We start from the raw sequence: 18,397 nt of genomic DNA, 5'->3' as shown, positions 1-18,397 counted from the left end.
TAACTAATAGTTTTTATTTAGTTAATCGTATGGTAATATTTTAGTGGAATTACTTTTAATGTAAACTCTTAATAGTAGTATATAACTTATATTTTGAAAAGGAAAATAGATATTTTCTTTTAGATATATATATGTATAAGGAGAGAAGTTTAAGATAATTCGGCCCATTTCTTTTACACTTGTCGGTTTGTTTGTATGAGATAAACCCAAAAACCCCAACCCTCCTTATGTGTCGGTACATTAAGCAACCAAAAACCCACCAAATGTTTTCTCTCTCCCCGTGAGAACCCAAACCCCTAAAACCCTTTCTTCCTCTCTCATCTCATCTCGTCGGATGCTGCCGGAGGTCAGCCCTCCTACCTCGCCGACGGTTTTAGACGGCTGCCGGAGACCTACGCTGCACTTCGTAGCCCCTGTTCCTCTCTCTCGTGTTGAAGTGTTCGTGTTCGTGCTTTGCTGTCGCGGTGCTCTGCTCGCGCGCCACCACTGATGTTGTGCGTTGGTGGTGGTGTTGTTGTTCTGCACTCCTTTTGTTCATAAGTATAAGCTAAGTTTCTTATCTCCTCTTGTTTGATTAAAGAAATTCAAGTTCCTGTAAATGGGTTTTATGTTTCTGATTTTATAAATAAATTCAGTTTGAGTCTTATTGTTGAATAGCAAATTCAGATTATTATTGTTGGATTACACTAGTAAATTCAGTTCTAAATCTTACCATGGGATTGAAAAATTAGTTGTGATAAGGATTTGTAAAATTTAAAGATTGGTTTTTCCTCTTTAGTTCGATTGAAAGTTAAGATATATGATGATCCTCTTTTAGTTGGGTTATCAAATCTGATGTGTAGAAGTAGTTAAATCAAGTTTAATTTCTTAGTTTAATATAGGATGTGAGCTGAATTTTATTGGATTTAATTGTTTGTGATTGAAATTGAATGGTTTTTGATTTGAAGGTTGTGAGCATGAATTGATTGAGTAGAATAGTTAATTTGGATTGATAAGATGAGGATTAAAATTGTTAGTGTGAGTTAGGATGGCTTGAGGTTTGATTGAATGGAAGGTTTGTATCTTAATGCGATGTAGAACAATAAAGTGTTGTAATTCGTAGAAATCACAGGTCAGTTTCGTAATTCATGTTTTTCAACAGTTTCCGGGCGTTTTTCGCAAAAATACTATTTCACAAAAGTTGTTCGTATTGAAATTTTACTCAAGATAGGCTCAAGAAACGCTTGATTCGGAGTTTGAAGGAGGAAGTTATGCTCATATTAAGTTTCTGCTCAAATTTCATATTTTATATAGTTGATTTAAAAACTCTACATTTTCATATAATTGTTTCATAATGAACTTTTGAGTTACCATATGTACATATGATTCTGTAATGTTGATTTTATATAAAGTAAGATGATTTCAATTAATTTGGTAAGGGTTCGAGTTAGATGATTTTAGTTAGACGTTAGAACATGAAAGTCATTTATATGATAAAAGAACATGATATGTTTGTTGGATGTTTTATATGAATTTAGGAAAGGTTGATTGCTTTGTGAACTAAGTTAGTTGTATCCAAGTCTTTTATTACTTACGAAGTACACATATTTATATCGTAGCTTTCGGTTTAACTGAAGAGTCGTTTAGACCGAGATAGTTGTTTAACTGTGATTCGAAAAGGTAATGTTTCATATTCAGAACTTTTATAGTTTACATTATAAGTCCAAAGAGGTACGATTTCTTACCTAAACGTTTGGTAAGGTTAAAAGGTAATATTTCTTATTAAGACGTTTGTAGTTACGAGAAGAGTTTTATAGAAGTTTTAAACTCATTTTGATTGAGTTTCTTTTAAAAGATGGGAGTTTAGTTTTAAAAGTATCTTTTATAGTTTACAAAAAGAGTTTTAAAAGGGTTTTTATCTAATCTTTGTTGAGATTGGTTTGAATGGGAGGATGCTCCTCCAAAGATAGAAAGTTTGGTTTCCGAACCGCAAATGAAAGAAAGATTATAGAAAGATATTTCGAATAGTTTTTATGTTTGCAAAGTTATTGGATTGCCTATGTGGTATCTCTAAGAATAGTTTTGTGTTTTCAAAGTTGTGGGGATTACCTTAAGTGGTATCTCAAGGAATTGGAACTTCGTTGGTTCGTCTCGACTTTACAGATACAGAATAGTTGGGGGTACGTTGATCAGTACCTCGGACTTAGATCTTCTGCTGCGGTTTGGCCGTATGTAGGGTGTGCACACTAGGGGTCTTTGTCTATAGTTATCCGGAGGGCCTAGCTAGCCCAAAGGCAAGGAAAGTTCGTTCCATTCCCTAGGTTTATTTTTCTATCTTCGTGAAAGAAAAAGAAATAGAAAGGATTTGATTTAAAGAAGGAAATAGAAAGGATTTGATTTAGAAATAGAAAAGAAAGGATTTGTTTTGGAAAAGAAAGAAAGAAATGATTTTATAAAGTTTGTTATTTTTTTATATGTTTTGAAAGAAAAATGATTTTTAGGATATGATTAATGTTATCCTACCTGCATATATGTTTGGCTTCTTAGTATGAAATCTTGCTCAGCCAGTTTGGCTGATACTACATGCCTGATATATGCAGGTACGTGAAGGTAATGTATAATGAAGAAGGTTCGATGTTGGAAGTTTGTTGTATGCTTTATACTATTTGTATCGCGGCGAGGACGATCAACTTTGTAATATTATAGTTAATAGTTAATTTGTAATTGAATTAACAAGGTTTGAGTTTGTAAAGTCTAAACTTGTTTGGGTTGTTGGATTTTGAGGATACAGAATTACGAATCGGACGCGAGTCCTAAATTAAGTTTTAGGCGGTCCGTATTACAAATGGAACTCTGTCGAATTTTCTGTAGAATCTTAGTAACATATCTAGTTGTTTTAAATATTTGAGGATCACTTAATATAGTTTATTAGAGTTAGAGGTTCTAATATATTCATTGGATTCTAAAAGTTTTAGTAAGTTAAGCGTTTTTGAGGTCCACACTCGTGGTGAGTGTGATGGTAATGGCCCGGATTAGGATTTCCGCTGTGTTTAGTTCCTAATTAGGTTGGTTATAGATTCAGGTTGTTACAGTTAGAGTATTTCTTGCTGTAGCTGCTCAATTCCAGTTGCCACTTTATCAATTTGATGTGAAGTCCGCCTTCCTCAATGGTGATTTGCTAGAGGAGGTCTATGTCTCACAACCTGAAGGCTTTATTGAAAATGGCAATGAAGGCAAAGTCTATAGGTTGAAGAAAGCTTTGTACGGGCTAAAGCAAGCCCCACGTGCATGGTACAACAAGATTGATGCTTTTTTTCTGTCAAACGATTTTACAAGAAGTGAGAATGAGCCTACACTCTACTTGAAGAAGCAAAGCAATGGAAGTTTTTTGGTAGTGTGTCTTTATGTGGATGATATCATTTATATGGGTTCTTCTCAATCCATAGTTGATGATTTTTAGCATAGTATGATGAGTCAATTTGAGATGACAGACTTGGGTTTATTAAAATATTTTTTGGGCCTTGAAGTGAAGCAAAGTGATGATGGTATTTTTGTAAGCCAAGAAAAGTATGCTACTGATTTGTTGAAAAAATTTCACATGACCAACTGTGAAGTTGCGGTTACACCCATGAATGTGAATGAAAAGTTGCAGCGTGAAGATGGGATTGCACATGCTGATGGGAAATTCTACAGGAGTTTAGTTGGTGGGTTAAACTATCTTACACACTCTAGGCCAGATATTGCCTTTCCTGTTAGTATGGTGTCAAGATATATGCATAATCCCACTAGGCAACATCTAGGTGTAGCTAAGAGAATACTTCGCTATGTGGCAGGAACTTTGAAGTTTGGCATTTGGTATACTAGAGTGCTAGATTTTAAGTTGGTTGGCTTCATTGACAGTGACTGGGCAGGCTGCCTCGACGATCGAAAAAACACTTCAGGTAACTTTTTTACCTTAGGTTCTGGAGCTATCACTTGGAGTTCAAAGAAGCAGGAAACAGTGGCATTGTCATCTTCTGAAGCTGAATATGCAGCAGCTACTGCAACGGCAAGACAAGCATTGTGGCTACAGAAATTGCTATCTGATTTTGACGTGCAGCAAACAGAAGCTACACTCCTCTACTGTGACAACAGGTCAGCAATTGCAATGGCAAAAAATCCAGCATTCCATGGACGAACCAAGCATATTGATGTTCAACACCACTTCATCCGGAAGTTAGTTGCTGATGAATTCACATATTGTACCTTTTGCCCTCTCTCCTCTACTCCAAATTAAAGTCCAGACTTATTCAGAGAAACATTATCTCCCATTGAAACAAGGAAACTAGAGACAATATTATTCTAGTAATAACACCTTCCAAAATTAAGTAACAAAATCAAACCATATTAATACTCACCTGTTAATTTACTCAGTGTTTCTTATGTTCAGCAGGTTAGTAACAAAATCAAACCATATTAAAGGAGGATATAGACAAGGAAATATAATTGAATATAAGCTAATCAAATTCTAATATATACATCAAGATTCAAGATCACGGGAACGATATTATTACAAAGCTACTAAAACTATACATCATAAATTCTGAAAAATTCTAGACTAATATTATATGAAAAAGACGTTTAAATTCGAGTTTAGATGCCATGGATGATATTCTTCTTCAGTAACCATCTTGCCATGAGTTTATATGCGTGCTGAGTCATGTGAACTCCATCCCAACTGACTGCGCTCATAGGGATGCTTGCAAACAGGAACTCCATTGTATCCACACATGCTTGTCATGTTAAAGTTGTATTCATTGTTGCCAATCCCACAGCATGTCTTTTGCACTTCATCCTTCTTGAATCCGAGTGAAGCTGCATATTTAAGGAGTTCCCTCAAGGCATTGTAATAGTCAGCTTAAAACAATAGCAACCTTTGGATGCTGCTCTTGAAGCTTCCTAATAGCTTTCTTGTAAGTGATCATTTTGAAACGTCGCGAATTCGTTCAATCCTTAAGACAGTGAAGCTCATCGTACATATTTAAGTCATTCGTTTGGAAGGCGTTGAGATAGATAGGCATACAACCAATTGGGAAGTTACCAGGAATCACAACAGTTGCACCTGAACTAATTACTTCCTGTACAGCACTTGTGATGCCTTGAATAACTTCATCTACCATTTGTTGAACATCTTGGAGTGATTTTTGTTGGAAGAAAGCATAGTTGAAGTCATTACCACCTGTTTCGATGATGAAAAGGGCGTTCGCGAGCTTGTGTTTACAGTCTGAAGAATGCTTACAAAGTGACTGAAGGTGAGACTTAAACCAGCCCAATTGAACAGGTAGTGAACTGTTTGTGACAGGAGATAATATGTTCTTAGCAGCTAATGTTGATGTGGTAAGAGTTGTGGATCCTGCAACGGCGAAGTTTACTCCATGTTTGAAGTTGCCAGCTTTATTAAGATATGCTTCCAAAAAGGGCAGCTTGAAGTATTCAGCTGAAATACATGAAAAGAACAAAAGATATTAATTATACTGGTATCAACAACATAAGAAGAAAATTTAGGGTTACAGAGTACTCTTTACACTACTGAAAGATAGATAAAAAGCATGTCATACTCCATGTCTCCTGTCTCCATACATAAACAGTTACACATGAATCTTAAAATATGCTATTCTATTTGCATATAAAGCTTCACAACTCACAAATTATTTTATAACTTGTAAATACAGTAAATATTTATGGTCATACATATAAAGCTTCACAACTCACAAATTAGCATGCATATATATTACTAACATTCCGTATAAAAGAATTAGTATCAAACATAACAAAAAAGGTCCCATCTTTTTTACCTTATCAGACTTAACATCATATTCTGATTGATAAAAAAAATTTCTTTACAAAATATTTATGATGAATAATTAAAGATATAAGTATTATGTATTAAAGTTCTAATTACTGATGATATAGTATATACTGATCCATTATAGGCGTCAAACATATCTATGAAATCAACAACAATTTACAATATAGAAAAATTGCTAGGAACTTGATGATCTAAATTATGATGAATGACATATCGATAAAATCGATCATGAGAAGTCCATTAGAGCAACGACCAGTTGGTTTATGGAAAAAGTTTTGTCCATAAGGAAGTCGTGCAAAGGCTGAATGTGATCCAATTGGATCCTCACGAATCAAATTACCCGTGTCCGAAATCGAATCTCCAAACTGATAGATTGCATCAACTTGGGGATTTAGTGCATGGAGACCGCGAGGAACAGGAGAAAAGAGCAAGAATTACCAAGAACAACAACTTCATACTAGCCATTATTATAGCTCGCTCGCTCAAAGACTAGCAGAATATGTAATGTAATGCAATGCAAGTAATGATTGTATAATGTTTACGGTAATAATGCAAGAGTTAGGAGGTGGAGGTTGTATTAATAGCTTTTAAGGGTAGAGACTATAAGCTAATAAATACCGAGTTGGTTACGGTTTTGTTAATACTTAATTGATAAGAATAGAAAAACAATATTAATAGGATAACATTTAGGATTCAATTAAGGCATATTAGGATTAAACTGTATTATTTGGTTATAATTATAACTAAAATCGGATTATTGGATAGTGTTTAGTCCAATACAAAACCCTTTAATCTTACCATGATTAGATTACCTTATCTGTTAATAAGTCTATTAAGTTATAACTACTATTCTACTTAAAGATAGATATAAGAAACCGGGATCATTGATTGATGGCTTTAATCTGCATGTTATTATGCACTAATGCATGATAGTCCGTTATTGCATGTTCTTTAAACAAGTGATTGACTGATTGTTTGTTATGTTGGTTCACAAATCAGGAAGACTATCTATCTCGTTCTTCCAGGAAAACAATATGTGAATGCCAAGAAATATGCTTATGTGGTTACGTTTGGAACTGATTACATATGATGCAATAGATTAGCCAATAGTAAAAGTTAACCAATACTACTAATCATCACCAAGCAGAGGAAAAAAAGGCGGCGTAACATCCTACTATTTTTAATATTTTAGATAATATAAAAATCTTATTGGTTGGTAGTATCTTTAGATAATATAACAAAATCTTTTAATATAGGCAAAATTTGCCTCAACACCCTGAACTATAGTTCGGATGCACCCAACATCACCAACTATGCAGTGGGGTGAGGATGAAAGCCTAAAATGCTGTCGAAGACGGTGGGTTTTTATGGTACAAAATGCACCTCGCTCTGTAGTTGGTGGTACATACTGCACCCTACCCCATAATTGGTGGTGTTTAGGCTATTAGTCATAGTTGGTGGTGTTGGGTGCATCTGAGCTATAGTTTAGGATGTTAAAGCCAATTTTTCCTTTAATATAATGAAGGAGCAAAATTTTTTATAAATCACGTTAATAAAAATTGGAGTCGATCACTCACAAGAAAAAGTAAGCGAACCATTATTATCTTATCAAAACATAGGAGCTAAATAAATTGCAAAGTCGATGCAGAAGTAGGGGTTAATTTCAGTGCTAAATTTGCGAAATAAGATCATGTGCAAAACATACCGTAAAAGTTGAGTAAACCATAACTTTTCTTATCATACAAGCAACTACTATGAATTGAAGGCCTTCTAAATACAATAGATTCAGCTTTTAAGGCTAATTTCCTACATCATGAGTTTTGGGGGCTGCATAACTTCTACGTACTAAACACCACAGCACTCAATTACACATCAACGTTCTCATGCAATCAGCCAACCATTGCACCACATTAAAATGTAACACTTTCACAACCCCTAATAAACAAGACGAGAGCTCACGAAATTTGAGGAATAACAATAAATTTCCAATATCAACTTTGAGATCTTAGTGGAAGTACTGCATCAAATTACAACAGGGTGCACTAAAGATTGTGGCAACAATGACTAACTAAGCCTTGCCAAAACACGTATATGCTAATTAATCTGTTGTAGCAAGCGCAGATTGCAAAACCTCCTCCAGATACTTCTCTGCAGCAGCAAACTGTCTTCTCTTGTCCTCGATTGCAAGGGAAGCCAATGCTTTATCCTAGCAAAGTGAAGAAAAAAAAAAGAGCGAATTAACTAAGAATATCATAGAATAAACTCAAATCAAGTATGAGGCTACTAGAAGAGAATTTAGATTTACAGGAGGCATGTCCTGGTAACTTCTCAATGTATCTAGAATTGATTTAGTTTTCTTCTCCAACTCTTTCTTGTGTTCCGCCATTTCCACCAGTACCCCATGGCTGATGTCAGGGCTGTAACCCACACTATTCAGTAGCGCCTGCTCACACAGGAGAGGAAAACACCTTAATCACTGACCAAATTAAGAAAAGACAGCAAAATCTTTGATAGTAAACTTTGTTTTTCCTTTTTTAAGTGTTGAATTTTGATCTATACTGGGTCATGAAAACTACTATACAATGTACATTATAACAAAATGGAGAAATTAGTCCACAATAATTCAGCACTCTTCCTTTTTTCCCTCGTTTTTTTTTTGTTTTGAACACTCATTTGATTCGTTAATCCAATTGTATATTACATGATCATCCATCTCATATACTCGAATAATACACACCCATTGCGATTGATAGAATTCAGATAAGAAATAAATAACCAAAATTATATGTATTTTCCCCATGGTAAAAAGCATATTCCAACACAGTCTTACGTGCCAGGTAGCTTGATTCGTAAGTGTTTGGGGATTAACAACCAAGTCCTAGAATCAAATTCAGTACATCACTGACTTTTGTGGCTTTTTATACCCCAAAGTAAAGCCAAGAAAATAATAGCTTTACAAAGCCACATCAAGCAACATATGCAGCCTAAGCCTCCAGCTACAGATTTCACAAAGAAAATGAAGCACAATCATCAGATAGAGCACACATGACATAGTTACCTCACGCAACACGGTACTGTTGAATAACAATTCATATAATTGATTGGAATATCTCTGATTGTATTCTCGCTCTTTTGAAACCAGGAGTGGCAAGTTAGTCTTCCAGTTTTCAATCTGAGCCTCACAAGGAGCAACTTCATCTTCCAGCTGCGCAAGTACTCTAAAAGAATGCAAAGCAGCTACAAATCAATAGTATAACCCAAAATGAAGAAATCAGCCAAAATTCAAAAACAACCATATATCTACAAAAATAAAAACCAAACAACTACTCTACTTCAATCTCTCAACATTTTTGAAGAATGTCACTGGCAGTAGCATACCTTTTCAAGTAAGTTAGCCTTGCTATAGCCTTCCGAGTATAATCCAGGAGCACCTTAGACTCTTTTTGTACCTTTGCCCTCTTCTCCTCTACTCCAGACTTTCTCAGAGAAACATCTCCCATTGACACAAGGAAACTTTAACAAAATTACTCTAGTAGGTAGTAACACCTTTCAACACCAAGTAACAAAATCAAACCATATCAAAACTCACCTGCTCAACTCAGTGTCTCTTATGTTTAACAAATTAGCAACACTCGCCAAAACCTGCGCTGAACCCACTACACTGGATGGCAAACTCTCTTGAGCCAAACCCACATTCTCCAATAACTCCCTAATCCTTGCAGCTAAGTATTCAAAACTTCCATCAACATCATCATAAATAGATAAAACATAACAAACTTAAGCATTCCCCTCGCCTAGCCTCACATATCACACCAGATACCTCATAGATTAGACGTGCACAAACATCACTATTAATTCAATATCCTTCAACTATGTATGCCGGTTTGATGTCCTGCAAGACAGAACACGTAAACTAACCTCAATGGTTGATATGAGGAACTCCACTCTTATGCCTAAAGTAAAGGGTAATGACTGGTATATCTCAAGTAGAATGTGTTAATATATGTGGACGTGCCTTATGACTCAGATCATGAGGTATTTATAGGAGCCGACAGTGTATGACTCGTTCAGGCATGCATGACTTCAAATCCGTGTGAGCCGACAACCTCGTAGAGCAGGCAAGTGTAAACACATGGTAGGCATTCAAGAGATGAAAAGAGGTTTTGGTATCTGCGCCATGCATTAGGAGCCCGCAGGTAACCGTTTGATTGATGGGGATTCCTGGGGTGACACGTGGTATCATCTGGTCCAGGCAGTTGAGAGGTTGTTTCAATTTCAGCAGTTCATTGCCTGATATGAAGGAAGTTTTCCCCCATTTCTCACATCATTTCTACAACTCGAACTCGTACTTAGGCGAAAATTCTCTCAGTTTCTGAATTCTTTCTTCGCTCATATCTTTCTCAATTTTCATCCAAATTTCTCGAAAGTGGTTTCAAATTGTTTGTCTTCTCTTTTAGGTTCAGGATTGACCATCTTGAGGAGGTTTCTTGCAACGTTCTGTTATTTTTGAAGTGGTTCGTGCATTTCTTCTGAACTTCTTTTGCCAAGTAAACACATAATTCCCTCTTCAGCACTTTATAGTTTCAAGCATGTTTGATAACTCAAATTCCCAGTACAACTCTGAAAGTAACCCCTCTGTAACCGATAGTGACTTTAACTTCGGTAGCTCTTCTACTGCTAGTCTAGGATCTTCTAAGGGGTTCAAGAATCCTCCAACTGTAGATATTGTTAAGGAGCGTAGAACAAAGTCCGGTAGGGACTGTAACACTTCCTAGTAGGGTGACTGAATCTAGGGACCATTCGCCGGCATCTTCTGCCTCTAAGTCCCTCAGTTTAGATGTTTCTCCCTGAACTGCCATCTGGGTTTGTGGGGATAACATAGTCATTATCCCAGATGGCCAGTCTGATTGGTCTAGAAAAGAAGTCGCCCAATCCTTTTCCCTCTATCGCCGCCAACATCACCATAAACCATCCCTCTGTCGAGGCTTCGTATTCGAGGTCTGTAATAACGATAGATGAGGAAAGCTCGGCCAGTTTGACGTCTATAATGAAGCCGACGAGGGGGAGGCGGTTTCTGAGGAGGATGACATCAATATGGATGATGTCCTCAGTGTTAAGCGCGCCATGATGGAAAGTGGCGATTCCACCGATTTGGAGGTGGGCGATGATGATGAGGATCCACCAGAAGTGATCCATGAAGAAAATGATGATGATGAGATCAACCACCCCTTCCTGCCGATAATAGAGAAAGGCAATCCTTCCTATGAGGAGATAGATGGGAAGTGGCGCGAGACATGCCTGGCCCACGACTTTTGCGGGAAGGCGAATGTGGCCTTCGCCTTTCCAGAGGGCTACACGATGGTATTGCCCGAGGAAGGTAGTGTGGTGACCGACTGTCCAGCCGGTCATGCCGTTTATGCCCACCAACCGGATTTTGGGCTCCCGTTTCCTCTTGACCGCTTTATTGTCAAAATTTTAAAAGCTTTCAACATCTGACTTGCCTAGTTAACAGTGTTATCCTAGAGAAATTTGATTCATTATGCTTGGATGGAAAGGTTCAAGAGAATTCCTTAAACTTAGAACCTCTTCCGCAAGCTACATTAGCTGAAAGGGGATGGGTCTGCCACTGGTAAAGGCAAGAAGAAGTGCTCCACGGCCGATAGGGTAGATGGCTTGGGTGGTGGATAGTTGTCCTTGTATACCTATGTAACACCCCAATAATTCTCTTTTTTCCAAAATATCGTTTGAATGTAAAACTTAGAGAATCATCAAAGCATTATCGCCCGTGTGATAACGATTGGCTTATTCAGAATTTTGCAGCGGAAAACATAATAAATAACTGTCGAATTTAAATTTAATTAACAACAAAGTCAACTTCAAAAGTCAAGCAACAACGTCAACATTAACGTTCACTTAAAACCAAACCAATTATAAAGTATATAAACTAATGTATGATAATTAATTAACAAAGTCGCGAGCGGTTGAGTGTTGTGGTCGCGCGAGTAGGTGACGTGAGGTGTGCGTCGTCGCCGGAAGTTGGTCGCCGAAATTCAGTTGCCGGCAAAATTCAGTGGTATAAAACCTAATATGTATAATATAATATTATATCAGTTTTATTATTATATTCTGTTTTTATAATGATGTTAAGTTGTAATTAATTAAATTGTAATTCGAGTTAATTAGTAACTAATTAAGCTGTATAATTAGTTTAAACTATTAATCTGATTTATGTTGTGAATCTGGTTTTAGGATTGTAATTAAGTAAAGGTGGGAAGTAAAGAAATTATTAGGTTGTTGTTATTAGTTGGAAGTATAATCTCGTTATGCGAACTTGATTTTGGACATAAGACTGGATTGGACATAAGACATGATTGGACATAAGACTTGGCTGGACATATATAGGTTGTTGTTATTAGTTGGAAGTATGACTCGATTGGATATGGTAAAGGTAATGGACCATTACACGAACTAAAACCAGTTTTCTCACTAACATTGACTCCTAAAAGACGCTAAACTCATTAGAATAGAAAAGAAAAGGAAGTTCACGAACAATGAGCTTAGCTATCGTTTATATTTCGAATCACTAAGTCGTTATAGTTAGTTACGTATTAGTTGATAATTTTATCAAGGACGTAGCACTAAAGTATTTACTTAATCATTTAGATCCCAATTTCATAAGCGGCACGTTTGGTTAATACAACGAAAATTCTCCGTTACAAGGTACGTACGCGTACCAATTTAGTTGCAAGTACTAGTATCATGATTAGGTTGCGATTTGTTCTATTGAAAACTAGAATCATGATAGGGAACGTTTTGATTGTGAGATTGTTTGGTAACATGTTTATGATTAGAAGTCGATATGTTGCATTGGACGCGTAATTCTATCGTATTATGAACATGAGCATTATATTCATATTAATCTGATCCATAGTGTAATAAGAGAAAAAAATTTGAGTACTGTAACTAAGAGAACATGTTAAATGATTCTATGTTGTTATGAAAGGAATGCACAGTATTAAAAAGTGAATTATGGCAATAACTTGTAGTTGGAATCCCTACAAGTGATGAACAATGGGGGGAGTGTGGGACTTGTTCTACACTCCTACGCAGGCCTACTGTGACGATACAGTAGTGTCCTTATAATTTTGATAACTCAAGTAGGCGGAAGGTTCCGTACGATCTTGGGAGTATGCATACTAAGGTGATGGGTGTGAGACGGAATCGTATTTGCATTTCATCTATAGACCAAGTTGTCTATTAAGGATTAAGTAGCCCGTATGATTCTAGTAAGATGACGGTGCCCGTTCGCTGCCAACTAAATAAAGAATAAAGGATGTAACTTATTGATACATGCTTAGGATTGTTCACTATTGCTTTGTTATGTTTATATGCATTCAATGGTTCATTATGTACTCAGCATAGCTGATTGTGTGTTATGTGTCTGTTGACCTGTGATGAACCATTGATGCTACAATGGGGAGCAGACTAGATATACTGGTGCTGCTGCATGATACGAGCATACGGGGGATAGTCATTAGTCTTTGAACTTTAAAGCATTTTAATTAAGTATTATAAGATTATTATGATTTATTTGATTGGTTTGTGGTTTGAATAAAAGGGGTCGTTGATGAATCCCGAGTTGTAGTTACATTTTTATTTTCGTTGCATTTCAGTTTTAGAGACAATGATTTGAGTTAACGTTCTTTCTTATTATGTGATAAGCACGCAAAATAATATATTTATCTCCCCTTATTTTATTATTATAAGTATGTTTATATTATTATTTTAAATGCATTTCATATATTTTTAATATTATCAAATATAATACGATAGGTTTTTATTATTTACTAATATTACTTAATTATAATGTTTTTGTTTAATGATGAATCTTGGAAAAAGTCAAGCCCAATCTCTTTGCAAACAAACCAAAGCCCAAAAGAAATAAGAGGAAGGAAAGAAGAAAAAAAAGAAAGAGAAAAGAAAAAAAGTGGCACGTGAGATTAAGGAAGGAAAGAAAGAAAAGAAAAGGAAAAAAATGAGAAACCAAAACAAAGGACTTCATCCTCTTCGTTCCTTCAACTCGACGCACCAACTCCTTCACCACCATTTCCTCCAATCAAAAAGTTTCGACCACCCATCTCCACCAATGAAAAAGCCTTCAACTTGCACGCCTACAACAATTCGCAGCCACTAACAGCACAGAAGCCCGCAAGTTGCGCCACAATCAGCGAGTTGAAGGGCGGTTCTAGGGCTAAATCTTGGAGCCCAATGCACTTCTCCAATTGGCCGAAAACAACCTTGTTGGGCGGTGGAATTTGGGTATAAATAACCCATTGAAGTTCCGAAATAAGGTATGCAAGAATTTCCACAGAATTTCGAGTGAAAAAATCAGAGAATTTCGCGAGGTTTCGAAGCTAATTTGGAGTGCGCGAGTTCGACGGAGGACAGCCTTGGGTTGGAGTCCTAGCACACAACCGAGGAGAGTGAAGTTCAAGTTCGATTGTAGGTGCGAAATCCGAATTTTGAAGGCAAATTTCCACGCTATACATAAGTCTTCTTTCTTTCTCTTGCACTTTCAATTTAGTTTTGAAATTTCCCGATTATACTTTTGAATTTCGTAGTAGGTTTGGATTGTGTTATTTGAATTAAGTTTGGATTGTATTATTTGAATTAAGTTTAAATCATATGGATGGAAGTATGTTTGGATTGTGGTGTTGAATATGGAGTGGAATTCAAGATTGTTTATTGTTAGATACTCAAGTTATATTTGATTTTAATGTTCAGATTTCAATTTTTATGCTTAATTTGCTATCTTATTAGGTATAAAGTTGAGGTTATTGCTAGTTATGTGATTTAGCCTAGTCTAAATTGTATAACAACAAGTGGCAACTAGTTTAATTTAGGCCTGCAAAGATGGTTGTAAGTTCAAACTAGAATATAACTTGGACTAGTTCTTTAAACATAAAGATATGTTATGTTTGGATTAACTAGGGATTAATGATGTACTTCTCGTTCTATAATGCTTCTAGTTTAATCGTCGGGAGTTGCAAAATACTGTGATTAGATTAGTTTAGAATCGATATTCGGCCTAGTTCAATGTTGATTAAAAGTATGGAAGTATAGGCGGGAGTTTGGCTACTTGAATTCCTACAGTTAATCTATCTAATCAATCTTAGATTTATGAAATTGGATATATAATCGAGGTCAGGAAATGATTAATCTCTGAAAGTAATATGAGCGTAAAATGGAATTACTTGTCATCACTTGTAAATATAGGATAGACTTATCTTTAGTAGTTTTTAATTTCATAAAAACATTTCGTAAAACCCCCCCCCCCCCATAACAATGTGAATACGTATATATTAGTAAAAAACATGTATATAATAGTTAAGTGCTCTTAATTAGTTGAACTTGGATTTTAGGATTATATAAACCTCTCCGTGGGATCGACCCTTATTTATCGTTGTACTAAACTTAGATAATATAAATGTGGGTAAAATAAGGTTTTAATTTGTGCGCATAACGACACGTACCATTAGGCCTTGTGTTTCATCGCGGCGGTAACACTCCCAAAGTCGATGCGACGTAGCTGTAGACGTGTATTGATTTTGAGGGTGTTACAGGGATCAACATCCATAGAAGGAGCTCCAATGTGGTCCTTGTCTCCTATAGCCTCTTCTGACTCTACAAGTTCAATACCAACTTTCTCCATTACCTGCTCTCCTGTTTGAGTTCCTTCTTGTCTACTTCTATTCTTAGGCACCCATTTTTTTCACAAGTCTAGGAGGGCCTTTAGCTTTGGTCTCACAATCATGACCAATTACTTGGCATTTTTTACAGAAATCAGGTAGCCAGTCATAAATAAATTTTTGCTTAAAGATAGATCTATTAGGATCCTCAATAGCTAGTTCATATAGAATGTCCTTAGTCACATCAATTTCCACCAATATTCTTGCAAAGGATATGCGCAAAGTTTTTGTAGTGCACTCATCTGCATACACAGGTACACCTAGTAAGCTTCCAATTCTACTCAAGGAATTTTCACTCCAGCAGTTCAGAGGTAAATTTGGTAACCTAACCCAAATAGGAACTACTTTCAAGATCTCATTATGAAAATTAAATGTAGGTGTCCACTTCTTAACAATCATGGGTTTACCAAAAAACAAGTGAGGCCCATAATACAATACAAAATTTCTCTCCTCCTTAGACTTCATTTTCACAACAAAATAACCTTCCTCATGTTTATAAACCTCTGGTTCATTACTCAATCCCCATTGAGCTTTAATATAAGCTAATAGTTGGATTTTGGCCAACCACATACAAAATGAGAGCATTTTCTCAATCGATATTCATTCTATCAATTTTTACTTTATCAAGCTGAGCAGTAGGTTTACCTTCAATTACTGTAGGAGCTACAAACATAAGCCCCGTACCTTTGTCAGATATTCTATTCTGACCCGTGAAATTCTGCCATTTCTGCGTCGCAACCTCCACATGATTCGAAACAGGAACCTTTGTCATCCCATTGCTTGCTTGGATTGCTTGGGGGTCACAGTTACTGTTCCATTAACTGGCCCTTCATTCTCCACCTCCATTCAAAATAGATACACCACTAACCTCCTTTGATGATCCCAAAGCCATGGCAGTGTTCCCCATTCCACCCTTACGTGCGCACGATAGTCAAAACCCTTATCGTGCACCAGGAGAGGTTTTAGGATAGGTTTTAGGAATAATATTTCAAGAATTACATAACTATATGTTGATTGATGTAGTATCATGATTTTAAGAAGGAAAGTTATGTCGTATCATGTGTAGGAACTATGTTGAGTTCATATACGTTATTATGTTGAATTCTGCATGTTTTATGCCGTTGTGGGAATATTTTAATTAGGAGATTTATATTATGAGATATATATCATATTTGTATGGAAGATTGATGCAAGCATATTGGTTGGAAACTTTATTTTATTAATTCACTTGGGGGAATTAATATACATATATTAGTGTGGATCATGATTGAATCATGATGTTCCCTTTCATTGTTATTTCACTACTCTATGAGGACCGAGGGCCTTATTTGGCAAGTTGATATTTAATACCTTTGAAAGGTAAGTTGGTTGTTGGCTAGGTTCAACAAATAAGGAAGGTTGGATTAAAGAAGGAATTAATCTTGGATTGTAAGTTGTGTGATCACTTATCTAATCCTAAGATAAAAATAGGAGTTGTGATTGTTTGATAATGTATTATCTTTGTTGCTTGTGTGTCATAACATGTAAATCACGTAAAGTGAAATTTGGATAGTAATAAGCTTTAGACTGGTGCAAGTCTGAAGTATTGGACAAACAGAAGTTGGGGTATATGGTGAACATGTCATGGCTTTTTCTGGAATCGGATTCATCAATGTGCATATCTTTATTTAAAAAGTTCCTCGATATCATTGGTCATGGAAATACAGAGTTGCTCCCGTATTTCGTTTTCCAAAGGGAAGCCTGGTTTTAGTTAGACAATTTGGTCCAATGACTATTTCATTTAAAGTAATAAAAATGTTGTTAAAGTTTAGTTCAATAAAAGTTATCTGCAAGTTATTATGTTATTATTTATCCCTGTTTACTATTTATTAGCATCATGTTAGGATTGTTTATTTATTTATTATGTAGTATTCAGCTTTGCTGATTACGTGCTTTTGTTTGTATATGTTGATCATGGCTATGCCATATTGATTATGTAATGATCCATTTTGGTGAACAGACTTTTTAGATCAATAGTGCATTGGCCATCTACAGGTTTGAAGATGATACATCATTGGGTTCGAGATTGAAGAGCTTGTGTAGTTTATTATTCTAGTATCGTACTTTTGTTTACATACTTTATAGTTGGGTTGATTAAAAGTTAACGTGGATGTTGTTGGTTGACTTATGAAGTTAACTCTGTTATTAATTAAATTTCAATTCTAAAGTTATTTATTTTGTTTTCCGATGTAAAATTCTAAAAAGCCGGTACGTTATCACACAAGTGATAATGCTTTAATGATTCTCTAAGTTTTATATTGAAAATACATTTTGGAAAAAAAAAAGAATTATCAAAGTGTTACTAACATAAGCTACTAGCCTATTAACAACTTAAATAGTTGATAAATGTAAGGGCATATGATGAATTTAAAGAAAATTAAAAATACTATATATATTGAATTTTAATAAGTTGGAGTGTTTAGTAAAAATGAAAATTACTCATATTTGGTGCAATAATTTAAGGACAAGTAATAAAAAATTATTATTAACATGATGTTGCAGTTATCATCACAAAGAAAAAGGAAATTGGGGATAATATTGCAATTTTATTCGACTAAGTTGATGCTCACTTCAACTGATTTAGTCTTCAAAATGTAACAATTAGCATTAGAATTCCAAAATTGTAACATCACCGTATTAACTAGATTTAGAAGTCCTTAAAACAAAAAAAAAAATATCTCAACCTGAAAACTCCATTAACGTCAGGTACAACTTTCCCCAACCTAAAGAAAACATACTATTTAGAAGATGAGGAAACGTAGAAGCTGAAAGTTTTAATTGA

At 35.6% G+C, this 18,397-nt stretch overlaps 2 protein-coding genes and 1 long non-coding RNA gene across 3 annotated transcripts; 1 reads left to right on the top strand and 2 right to left on the bottom strand.

Moving 5' to 3' along the window:
• Window positions 1–4,361: 4,361 nt before the first annotated feature.
• On the bottom strand, window positions 4,362–8,213 carry LOC104896977 (acetylajmalan esterase). The gene is given in 6 exon segments (XM_057395786.1): window positions 4,362–4,701; window positions 4,703–4,876; window positions 4,878–5,478; window positions 6,038–6,249; window positions 7,959–8,033; window positions 8,133–8,213. Coding segments are annotated over 6 exon segments (1,233 nt in total). The 3' UTR covers window positions 4,362–4,611.
• Window positions 8,214–8,765: 552 nt separating this feature from the next.
• LOC104896976 (AUGMIN subunit 1-like) lies at window positions 8,766–10,713 on the bottom strand. The gene is made up of 4 exons (XM_048646022.2): window positions 10,545–10,713; window positions 9,417–9,603; window positions 9,206–9,340; window positions 8,766–9,045 (listed from the first exon to the last, which is right to left on the bottom strand). The coding sequence occupies exons 1-4, from the start codon at window positions 10,711–10,713 to the stop codon at window positions 8,781–8,783; spliced, it is 756 nt and encodes a 251-aa protein (XP_048501979.2). The 3' UTR covers window positions 8,766–8,780.
• A 3,084-nt stretch (window positions 10,714–13,797) lies between these two features.
• On the top strand, window positions 13,798–17,801 carry LOC125499046 (uncharacterized). The gene is made up of 2 exons (XR_007275706.2): window positions 13,798–14,333; window positions 17,576–17,801. It is a non-coding gene; the product is annotated as an uncharacterized LOC125499046 (long non-coding RNA).
• Window positions 17,802–18,397: the final 596 nt, after the last annotated feature.

This window comes from Beta vulgaris, chromosome 6 (assembly GCF_026745355.1).
Source record: "Beta vulgaris subsp. vulgaris cultivar EL10 chromosome 6, EL10.2, whole genome shotgun sequence".
NCBI classification, from domain to species: Eukaryota; Viridiplantae; Streptophyta; class Magnoliopsida; order Caryophyllales; family Amaranthaceae; genus Beta; species Beta vulgaris.
Note: the sequence above shows the minus strand (reverse complement) of the source record. Positions and strands in the feature narration are given on the sequence as shown.

Excerpts from the sequence above, each read along its gene's own strand:
- LOC104896976 (XM_048646022.2), bottom strand. The coding sequence starts at position 10,713 with ATGACTATGTTATCCCCACAAACCCAGATGGCAGTTCAGGGAGAAACA. Across the intron at positions 9,604-10,544 it reads GCTCCTTAACAATATCTACA|TTTGTTATGTTTTATCTATT; the intron begins GTTGGAGGATTC and ends GGAATGCTTAAG. Across the intron at positions 9,341-9,416 it reads AGAGACACTGAGTTGAGCAG|TTTCCTTGTGTCAATGGGAG; the intron begins GTGAGTTTTGAT and ends ATTTTGTTAAAG.